We start from the raw sequence: 12039 nt of genomic DNA, 5'->3' as shown, positions 1-12039 counted from the left end.
TTTAAAGCTATGCCCCCTTGTAATACCCGACTCCATACGCGGGAAAAGGTTCACACTGTCAACCCTATCTAACCCCCTAATCATCTTGCATCTCTATCAAATCTCTCAATTTTCTGTTTTGTAAGATTAGATTGGAAAGTAAGTTGTGAGAAGGATGCAAACGGCTATGAACAGGTCAAGAGTGGACAAGAACATGGTAGCTGGAGTATAATGTGGATAAATATGAAGTTATCCAGTTTTGTAGGAAAAATAGAAAAAGGATTTATTTTTTAAACAGTGAGAAATAGGGAAATGTTACTCAAATGTTCCTGGAGATTCTTGTGTACATTTTATAAAGTTAAAATAAGGGTACAGCATGCAGTTAGGACTGCAAGTGTGATGTTAGTGTATAACACAAAAGGGATTGGAGAACAAGAGTCAGTGCTTTTACGTGGTGTCTTGGTGAGACGATACAGATTACTATGTACAATCTTGTCTCCTTACTAAAGGAGGATTTTTTCTGGGAGGTTAATTAGACATTCACTTCGCTGATTCTTGAGTTTGAATTATTGTCTTTGTGAAATATCTAGTTGATTATACCTTCCTAGATTTGAGAAGACGCTCTCTGATATCCTAAAATTCATAGAGTTTTCTCGGGTTGATACTTGGGAGATGTTTCTCATAGTTGAAAATGTTTGAATTAAAGTTGTCTTAGAATCGGCAATCAGCCATTTTGTACTAAAATGAATCCTTTCTTCACCCAAAGGGTTATGATTCTTTAGAATTCCATAACTTCAAGACCTATGGATATTCAGTCATTGAGTATATTCAGATCAGAGATTTATAGACTTTTAACAATGTAGGGAAACAGGGGATATGGAATAGGGCAGGAGGATAAAACTGAGCCAGAGGATCAGCCCTGATGTTACAGAATGGTGATACAGGCTTGAAGAACTAAATGGCTTCCTACTCCATTTCAAATGTTCAATGTGGTATGTGGTTAACTCCCAGTTAAAGCTGTTGAACTTCAGAGTCAGTTTTGTTTATCACACTGTCTCAATGTTTCAGGGGAATTTCATCCCCAGAGATTGGCAATCATTCATTTTGTGCTGACTTTCCACATTTCCAGGAATCTTGGTCTGTGCACAAAGTGCTAAAGGGGAACACCTTTTTTCCATCACTAATTCTTTTAGATGGTAATGGGCTTTTATTCACAAAACCAACTTATTGGTGACAATGCCTCAGCCCCACTTCTGGAGGTGCCTGCCACTTGCTTTGCTAAGTTAAATGAACTTCCTCAGTTGCACTGACTTGATCAGTTGACTTCCCTCCATTCAGGTTCACCATGTCAAGTAAACTACCTCAATTCTACCAGGAGATAACAGCTGGAGTTCTTCAGGATGGGTCAGCTACTTCATCAATTACATTTCCTCCATGATAGGATAAGAAGTGGAGATGCTTATTGATGATTTCACAATGTTCAGCACCATTCAATACACCAAAGATACTGAAGCAGTCTGTATCCATACATGACCTGGACAACTTTCAAGCTTGGGCTGATAAGTAGCAAGTAACATTTATGTCATACAAGTGCCAGGCAATAACCATTTCCAAAATCTAACTATGGGCTCTTAATATTACTATTTAAGTTATATGAAGGGTTTTATTATGATGGAGAGTGTTCAGAAAAGATTTACCAGAATGTTGCTAGGTGTGGAACATGTCAGTTATAAAGAAAGGCTGGATAGGCTGAAACTTTTTTCACTGGAGCATAGGAGGTTGAGAGGTGACCTTACAGAAGTTTGTAAAATAATGTGGGGTAGAGATAAAGTTAATGGTAGTTGTCTTTTCCTTAGAATATGGGATTTCAAGACTAGGGATCACATTTTTAAGGTGAGAGGAGAACAATTAAAAAAAAGACAAGGGGCTTTTTTTTTGCACAGAGTTTGGTTCATTTAAGGAATGAACTTTCCAAGAAAGTGGTGGATGTGGATTCAATTACAATGTTTAAAAGACATTTGGATAAGTATATAAATAGGAAAAGTTTGGAGAGAGGCAGGTGGGACTAGTTTAGTTTGGGATTATGTTTGGCATGGACTGGTTGGACCAAAGGGTCTGTTTCCGTGCTGAATGACTCTATTCTGAATCCACCACTATCAACATCCTGAAGATTACCATTGACTAGAAACTGAACTGAACCATCTGCATAAATACTGTGGATACAGAGCAGGCCAAAAGCTAGGATTTCTGCAGTAACTCACCATCCATCTCCCCTCAACAAGGCATGAGTTAGGAGTGTACTAAAATACTGTCCACTTGCCTAAATGAGTGCAGATCCAACACCACTCAAAACATTTGACTGCATTCAGGACAAAGCAGCCCACTTGATTGTTTGTTGATGTACCATTTACTCTCACTACAACTAATGCGTTGTAGTAGCAATGTATATCATCTATGAGGTGCCCTGTAGAAATTCATCAAGGTTCCTCAGACAGCGCCTTCCAAACCCAAATCCAGTACATCTAGAAAGCAACAGATACATGGATACACAAATACCTCCAAATTCTCCATGTCACTTGCCATCTTGACTTGGAAATTTACTGCAGTTTCTTTATTGTTGGAGTCAAAATCCTGGAACTCCTGCCCTAATAGATTGTAGGTGCACCGAGACAAAATGAAAATTACACAACACCAGGTTATAGTCCAACAGATTTATTTGGAAGCACTAGCATTCGAAGTGCTGCTTCTTCAACAGGTGGTTGTTGATCAACTGATGAAGAATCACCGCTTCAAAAGCTAATGCTTCCAAATAAACCTTTTGGACTATAACCTGGTGTAGTGTGATTTTTAACTTTGTCCACTCCAATCCAACACCAGCCCCTCCAAATCGTAGACAAAATAGTCTGCAGGGTTTCAAGAAAGCAGCTGACCACCACCACCTCGAGGACAACCAGGGATGGCAATCAGTGCTGGCCTTACAGAAAATGTTCACATCCTCTGCATGAATAATTTTAAAAAGTCATGAAGGCAGAAAATACTTTAGGGTCAATACATCTCATTCTAAAAAGATCACCAATCACCTAATGCTTTGAAATTTTCCACTCTACCTATTTCACTTGACTCCATGGGCACCTTCATCAAAGTAGCTATATCTTTTGTACAACAGCCCATCTACTTGGAATTGGGGGCAGTTTTGAACACATGCAGAATAATCTATGCTCAAGAATGTTTCTAGAACCTTGGCAATAATCAAGTTCTTCAACCAAGTTGCCTTTTTCTGCATCTTTTGGTATATCAGTCACTCCATGCAGCAACGAGGGCTATACCCATTCATGCCTTGTGTAGATTCATTAAAACTTCCTTGAGTTTGCACTCTCCATTTGAAGCACTGAATGGAAGTGTTAGCTTATCTTAACATTGTCACACATTATGCAGCTAATGCTAACAAGTACTATTTACTAGTACAGCTCAATCTCTGTTGTGATGGAAAGCCTGAAAGCATTTGCATCTGTAATGTTTAAATCAATTGTCCAGACTCATTGGTCTTGTTGACATTTTTTTACTCTCAACCCCATTCTCTCAAAAGGATTTTGATCATGTTTTTTCCATTAAGTTGTAAAGATTTTTCCTCAAAATAATATCTGATGCAACATTAATTTCTGGGGAAGCACTGATATCAGAGATGGAATGTTCTCAATCTGTATAAAATTTAGGCATGTCTTTATATGAAACGTGGCTGACAATTATGGCGAAAAATGGCTTAAATAGTGAAATGGAAGAAGAATTGATCTACAGTTGAATCTGAGATTGTTGTGTATGTTGTAGCAGTTTCTTCATGGATGCAGTAATTAACAGTATGCTGAACAGTCATCCTTTTAAATTATTTAAATCTGACTGTTTGTAGGCTGCAGAGATATTTAATTACGAAGTGTGAGCACGAGAATAATTAGGCATAATACTGTTATGTCACTCCAGTGGTAAGTTTTAAACACTGAAGCTGATATGTCCTTCATGGTTCCTACATTATTCAAAACTATGTCCATCATGCGAGGATTTGGCAGTAAGTGTTGTGCTCAGAGGCAGACTTATTTCATGTATGGATTCTATATTAATTCTTGAATGAGTAGAGATTGATGCATATTTTGTGAAGAGTGACTTCCTCCCTAAATTCTATCACTTATACTTTACACCTAACTCTCTCACCAGGATATTTAACCTATTAACTGTAATGCTGTTCTTATTCTGGATGAAAACAAGCTTTGTTTTTGTGGCAAAAATAAATAATTGTTTGACTTTTTTCTATAGAGCTTGAAAGAAGGTCTCACAGTTCAAGAAAAGATGAAGCTTTTTGAACCCAAGGACTAGGAGATTTCTGCATTCAACACTGCCCTAGGTCACAGCCTCTCTCTCTTCAATAAACAGACTGCCTCACATTGTAATAATTAATCCTGGAGGGAAAACAAACATCTAGTTCATTCTGACTTTGCACATTAGCCCATAATGTGACATTTAATTATTAGCATATTCGTAAATCCATGTCAATGTTATGCTTAATCTGTGTTAAATGCTAATGATTCTCTTCAGTAAAGTAACCAAAAATTGTTTTAAAATTTGGAAATTTGTCCTCTTACTTTTAGGAAAATAATTTATTTTCACAAAAGAAATCTGGTTTTGCTAGCCATTGCATCTACAGTATGTTTACTGCTTAGACTCCCAACGGGTGGATGTCAGGTGCTGCAATTCTATTACGGTGGAAAGGTTTCCTGACTTAGCAATCTACTTTCCTGTTTATTTCTGGAAAAGTGTGGTAGTGGCTATGAGAGAAGGAGTGTAGGTTCCTTCAAAAGAGACAGGAGTGTCCAGCAACACTGCATGGTTTAATGGGAGTCAGGGCATGCAAATACTAACCTTGTTGGTTACAACAGTCTATTTAAGCACTGTCTGTTTATGCTTACTCATTTGAATTCACTAATAACTGCTTCAACGTAAACCATTGTTGCAGAGGAAGCTTCAACCAGGTGTTGAGCTCTATGCATGTGTAAACTTTCTCCTGTTGAGAGTGTGGGCACAAAGTAGGGAGCAGGATATGCATCATATGCTTCCTGTCTGCTGTGTTAGAGGTATTAACGGCTGTTTAGCACCAAGAAAACAGACACTGCTCAGTCATATTTTTAAGTCCTAAAGTCAAAATGTATACTACAACAGAGCACAAAAATGTAGTAGCTTTAAAACCAAACCTAATTCTACTGGGTTGAGTGGAAATAGAAATAGATGACAATCTAAGTTAATCATTGCCTCTCGTCTCCCATTCTCAGATTGTGATGAGAGCAAATTTAGGAAAGGCAAACTTATCATGGGGAAAGTATGTGCTTTTGTAAGTTAGATATTTGTTCCATCACAATTTACCTCCATAAGATATGCTATTGGTAACTAAATTGACAAACTTACTAAAGAAGGAAAGTTATATTGGTGCAGTGGGGTTACTGAGACACACTATTCAGAAAATGTGGAAGGAACTCAGATGCACGCCTTAAATGTTAAGTGTTTGATTCCCAAAGTATGCAATAAATTAGGATTTTAACTTTTAAAAATGTAAATGACCATTTCAAACAAATTCAATCATTCCCTGCTATTATGTAATAGTACTGCAACTATATGAATACATAAGTTATTACAGATGATATAGGACATGCAATGCTGTACCTGCAGCATATCTGTGAAAGCACTGGATTATGATGTACTTTTTGCAGATCCCAGCTAACCACCTCTGATTTATCAGACAATCAGTAAGTGAAACGTTTCTGTAGCTTATGTTGTTTGACAAGCCATATGCAGAAACTGAGATGACAATTTTTAAATCTAGTGAAAAGATTCTGCATCAGATTGTGCTGGTGAACACAGTGGTTTCTGTGTAATTGAACCAGAGCTGTTCAACCCATTTTCCACCATAAAATTCCAGATTTCTAATTTGTGAAGACTTCCATATTGTGTTGAAGGTCTACCGAAAAAAATGTTTTTATTACAGTATGTAACTTAACTTGGAGTAGCTGCACAGAATTGACAGTAATATTTACAGACAAGTTGTCAATTCAATAGCATTCTGTATTTACTACTGAGTTCTTTATGACATTAAAGCACTTGATTAAAATTAGGGAGATGCAAAGTTTGTAATGACTTTCACATTGGTTCATTTTGTTCATGAATTGAATGATAATCCACCACAACTGCCAAAATAAAGCGTGTCATTTCTTTCTTCTAAAGATGGCCAGTCAATTTCCAATAGCAGCTAACAAATTCAAAAACATCAGGAATTGAAGAATTCAGCTGTATATTTCACAATCTTTTTGTCAGTTAGAAGGTTAATATCAGAGGTACAGCACCTACTTGATCCAATGCTACAAACACTTTAGTCTTCAAATGTGTTTCGGTATTATGTTACCTATAAAGAATCATACAGCATAGAAACAGTGTTCCGTCCAACTAGTCTGATTTGCATTTGGACCATATCCCTCTAAACCTTTCTTATTTGTGTACCTATGCAAATATCTTTTTAAATGTTCTAACTGTACCTGCATCTACTATTTCCTCTGGCAGTTCATTCCACATGAAACACCCTTTGTGTAATAACCCCTTAGGTCTCTTTTAAATCTTTCTCCTCTCAACTTAAAAATATGTCCCTTAGTTGTGAATTCCCTCATCCTAGGGAAGAGAACTTTGCTATTGTTGTTGGGAAAATCACCAGTCTTGGAGTCAGAATTGGGATTCAATGACAGAGTTTATTGTACAAAGAAACTGGAACTCCGGAGACAGGGAGAGACATCAGGCAGCACGGCTGTCAGGTGCGAGCCTTCTCTCACCCTCAGAGCACATGTCACAATATTCTATACAGTTCATGGTATAATGGTCCAGATATTGAGTTTTTGTTTGTGCAGCATGGTTTGTTTATAGAAAATATTACAGTCATTGTTAGTTTCAGAGGAATGTTACAGAGTCATTGTCAGTTTCAGCAGCTACACAGAAGTCCATTGCTCTAATAATTTGTCGTGATCGTTCTTTCTGAGAAGGAAGATTGTTTCCATTACTGCAAAGCTCCTACACGTTAACTGAAAATCAGATATAGATGAACATGATTTTAATAAATTTAAGTTATTTTCCCCATCAGCAGAAGCTGGGAAAACATGTAATGCATTTTGTTTTCTCAGTAGTGTATAAATAAAGTCTGCAACTCATAAAAAAAATTTCTTATCTCAGTCAACAACGTACAACTGTTGCAACATGCAAGGTTTTGAAGCAAATTCTAAATGAATAAATTCATAATAAATCAATCTTGCAAAAATATTAGAAGTGTGTTTTAGCTGTTATAGTTAGCTTGTTCATCATGATAGTTAAAATAAGTTTAATTACTATTTTTTTGTTTAAGCACTTTAAATTTACAGCTTATTATGATCTCAGTTATGTTCTTACCAGATAAGTCATATTGCGGGTTCTGGCTTGATAGATCTTATTTTGATTTCAGTTTTATTGTTAAAGACAAAATAAAGTAGAATAAATGCTTCTAATACAAATTCAAAGCTTTTTAAACTCACAGTAAAAGCACACTATCACTTCCTTTAAAATTAAAATGAAACAAAATAGCTTTTGTATATTACCCAAAACACTTCTTTTATAATATGTTCGAGTGTGCAGGTTTCAGTCAGTTGTGACTTCAACTTCTGGACCGTAACTACAGATAGCTTCAGGAAGAAGTTGTGAAACACTTGAGTTTCAATGTACTCATCTTTAGGTAACCTTCCAGGTTTTATCTCTCCACTTCTAGTCTGGTTGCAAAATGTTCCTCATTCTGAGGTAACTTACTTTGCTATATAGATGTTTTCAAAATAATCTGTTCAGAAATGTTATTATTGAATCTCTGGTACAGATGGGACTTCACATGTGGAATGAACTTCTTGAAGTGGTGGATGTAGGTACAATAAAATGTTTAAAAGACATTTGGATAAGTACATGAATAGGAAAGGTTTGGAAGGGTAATGGGCCACGAGCAGGCAATGGCACTACAGGTTGTTCTGCTATAACATGCATTTCGTCAGTGTGAATTGGCTATAATGAGATGGACGAATTGTGGACATTGAATGGATAACGCGAACTTTTTACTGAACAGGTATAGCAATTTTCTATTAGCAATCTTTGACATGATTTTTTATAGTGGTTTTCCATTGCACTATTTTCTACAGTGCGAGGTTGCAGAGGAATACAACTGTTGCATTAAAGCAGAATGACCATTAGTTTAATTTGGGATTATACTCAGCATGGACTGGTTGGAGTGAAGAGTCTGTTTCTGTGCTGTCTGACTCTATGTGGATGTTTCTGTTAAGCTTGGATAAAAAAAGACAAGTTCCCAAACCCGAACAAACCTCGAGACGGAGACAGTGCCTTGGGTCTAACTCATCCATACCGACCAGACATTCTAAATAAATCTAGTGCTATTTGCCAGCATTTGGCCCATATCTCCCTAAACCCTATCTATTCATATACCCATCCAGATTCCTTTTAAATGTTGGAACTGTACCAGCCTCCACTACTTTCTCGTTCCATACGCGCACCACTCTGCGTGAAAAAGTTGCTCCTCAGGTCCCTTTTAAATCTTTCTCCTCTCATCTTAAACCTATGCCCTCTAGTATTGGAATCACTCACCCTGGTGAAAAGACCTTGTCTATTTACCCTATCAATGCCCCTCATGATTTTAAAAATTTCTAAACGGTCACCCTCAGCCTCCGATGCTCCAGGGAAAACAGCCCCAGTCTATTCAGCCACTCCGTATAGCTCAAACTCGCCAATTCTGGCAACATCCTTGTAAATATTTTCTGAACCCTTTCAGGTTTCATGACCTCCTTCCTGTAGCAGGGGGACCAGAACTGTACACAATATTCCAAAAAATTATTCACTCTAAAGTCAGGCTCAAAAACCATTTTGAAAGAAATCATGGCCATAGAAATATGAGCAAGTAGGCCATTTAGCCGGAGTCTAATCCACCATTTAATAATTCAATCCACCATCCACTACACAGCTGATCTGATAATCCTCAACTTCGCCCACCTCCCTTTTCCCCATAACTCTTGATTCACTCACTGATTAAGATCTGTCTCCATCCTGAATACACTTAATTATTTGGGCTGTTATCTCCTCAGCAAATGAGATTAATCAACAGCTGGACTTCTGGTTCTATTTAAGTTCTAATTAAAGGCAATTTTGATACCAAAAATACTCAATGTCAAATTTAAACATAGCACTAATCTTTAGAATGGGTTCATGTAATTAAATTCATTTAGAATGCCATTGGCCTCAATAGCACCATGAGAAGTGTGTAGTGAAAGTTGAATACTTTGATGAAGAGCAAGCAAATTATCCTGGCTCTGGATTTGCAGATGAATATGAATATTTAAAATATCTGAGTCAATACAGTCTATATGGAGATGTTTCAATTTCTGAAAAAGCTTTCTCCGAGCAGTAGTAACGTATCTTGGATTCAGGAGTTCAAGCACTACTCCAGACTTCGATATGTAACCTAGGCTGAAGCTTATACAGTACTACATTGATGGAGAGAGTTGAGAGTTGAGGCCCCAACTTCCATTTCAATTTGATGTAAAAGATCCTACACCACTGTTTTCAGGAATTAATTTCCATCTTTGGCCTGTTGCAAAGATGTTACTACAGTTGTTATGGGGGATTTTAACATGCTTATGGAGCTATGAGGGAGGAGCTGGCCAAAGTTCAATGGTGTAATACCTTAGCAGGGATGACCGTGGGGGAACAATGGCGGATATTTCTGTGTATAATGCAGACGTTGCAGGATCAGTTCATTCCTAAAAGGAAGAAAGATCCCAGGAGGAGGCATGGGTGGCCGTGGCTGACGAGGGAAGTTAAGAAACATACAAAGTTAAAAGAGAAAAAGAATAACATAGCAAATATAAGTGGGAAAACTGAGGACTGGGAAGCTTTTAAAGAGCAACAGAGGATTACTAAGAAGGAAATACGCAGAGGAAAAATGAGGTACGAAGGTACACTGGCCAAGAATATTAAGGAGGATAGTAAAAGCTTTTTTAGGTCTGTGCAAGGCAAAAAAATGGTTAGGACAAAAATTGGTCCCTTGAAGACAGAAACAGGGGAATATATTACTAGGAACAAAGAAATGGCAGAGGAATTAAATGGGTACTTCAGATCTGTGTTCACTTGGGAAGACACAAGCAATCTCCCTGAGGTAACAGTGGCTGAAGGACCTGAATTTAAGGGAATTTATATTTGCCAGGATTTGGTGTTGGAGAGACTGTTAGGTCTGAAGGTATATAAGTCCCTGGGGCCTGATGGTCTACATCCCAGGGCACGGAATGAGGTGGCTTGAGAAATCGTGGATGCGTTGGTGATTATTTTCCAGAGTTCGATAGATTCGGGATCAGTTCCTGCCGATTGGAGGGTGGCTAATGTTGTACCACTTTTTAACAAAGGTGGGAGAGAGAAAGCAGGAAATTATAGACCAGTTAGTCTGACCTCAGTGGTGGGAAAGATGCTGGAGTCTATTATAAAGGATGAAATTACGACACATCTGGATAGTAGTAACAGGATAGGTCAGAGTCAGCATGGATATATGAAAGGAAATCATGCTTGACTAATCTTCTGGAATTTTTTGAGGAGTAACTCTGAAGATGGACGAGGGAGATCCAGTAGATGTAGTGTACCTGGACTTTCAGAAAGCTTTTGATAAAGTCCCACATAGGAGGTTAGTGAACAAAATTAGGACGCATGGTATTGGGGGCAAAGTACTAACGAATCGAAAGTTGGTTGGCTGATAGGAAACAAAGATTAGTGATAAACGGCTCCATTTTGGAATGGCAGGCAGTGACTAGTGGGGTACTGCAGCTTTTTACAATATATGTTAATGATATAGAAGATGGTATTAGCAATAACATTAGCAAATTTGCTGATGATACTAAGCTGGGTGGCAGGGTGAAATGTGAGGAGGATGTTAGGAGATTACAGGTTGACCTGGACTGGTTAGGTGAGTGGTCAGATGCATGGTAGATGCAGTTTAATGTTGATAAATGTATGGTTATCCACTTTGGTGGCAAGAACAGGAAGGCAGATTACTACCTAAATTGAATCAATTTAGGTAAAGGGGCAGTACAAAGAGATCTGGGTGTTCTTGTACACCAGTCAATGAAGGTAAGCATGCAGGTACAGCAGGTAGTGAAGAAGGCTAATAGCATGCTGGCCTTCATAACAAGAGGGATAGTATAGAAGCGAAGAGGTTCTTCTGCAGCTGTACAGGGCACTGGTGAGACCACACCTGGAGTACTGTGTGCAGTTCTGCTCTCCAAATTTGAGGAAAGACAATTCTGGCTTTTGAGGGAGTGCAGCGTAGCTTCACAAGGTCAATTCCTGGAATGGCGGGACTACCTTACGCTGAAAGACTGCAGCGACTAGGCTTGTATACCCTTGAGTTTAGAAGACTGAGAGGGGATCTGATTGAGACATATAAGATTATTAAAGGATTGGACACTCTGGAGGCAGGAAACATGTTTCTGCTGACGGGTGAGTGCTGAACCAGAGGACACAGCTTAAAAATACGGGGTAGACCATTTAGGACAGAGATGAGGAGAAACTTCTTTACCCAGAGAGTGGTGGCTGTGTGGAATGCTCAGACCCAGAGGGCAGTGGAGGCCCAGTCTCTGGATTCATTGAAGAAAGAGTAAGATAGAGCTCTTAAGGATAGTGGAATCAAGGGTTATGGAGATAAGGCAGGAACAGGATACTGATTAAGGATGATCAGCATGATCATATTGAATGGTGGTGCAGGCTTGAAGGGCAGAATGGCCTACTCCTGCACCTATTGTCTATTAATACATAAGCAATGTCACTAAAGCAGGATAATTGGTCATTTATGTCATTGCTATTGTGAGATATTGCTGGGTATAAATTAACTGCCTGTTTTATCATAGCAGTAATTACACTTTTAAAAAAGGATTTCATTAGCTACAAGGCATTTTGGAAAAATGAAGTTCTGAAAGA

At 38.2% G+C, this 12039-nt stretch overlaps 1 protein-coding gene across 11 annotated transcripts in view; it reads left to right on the top strand.

The window, feature by feature from the left end:
* LOC122560748 (myosin phosphatase Rho-interacting protein-like) overlaps positions 1 to 6145 on the top strand; it is a 194725-nt gene extending 188580 nt beyond the window's left edge. For all 11 annotated transcript variants that reach the window (XM_043711767.1, XM_043711765.1, XM_043711772.1 and 8 more), the window contains one exon: positions 4285 to 6145. In XM_043711767.1, coding sequence (XP_043567702.1) covers positions 4285 to 4344 — 60 coding nt within the window. In that variant the 3' untranslated portion in view covers positions 4345 to 6145. The remainder of the gene's footprint in view (positions 1 to 4284) is intronic.
* Positions 6146 to 12039: the final 5894 nt, after the last annotated feature.

Source organism: Chiloscyllium plagiosum, chromosome 21 (assembly GCF_004010195.1).
Source record: "Chiloscyllium plagiosum isolate BGI_BamShark_2017 chromosome 21, ASM401019v2, whole genome shotgun sequence".
Lineage (NCBI taxonomy): Eukaryota > Metazoa > Chordata > Chondrichthyes > Orectolobiformes > Hemiscylliidae > Chiloscyllium > Chiloscyllium plagiosum.
Note: the sequence above shows the minus strand (reverse complement) of the source record. Positions and strands in the feature narration are given on the sequence as shown.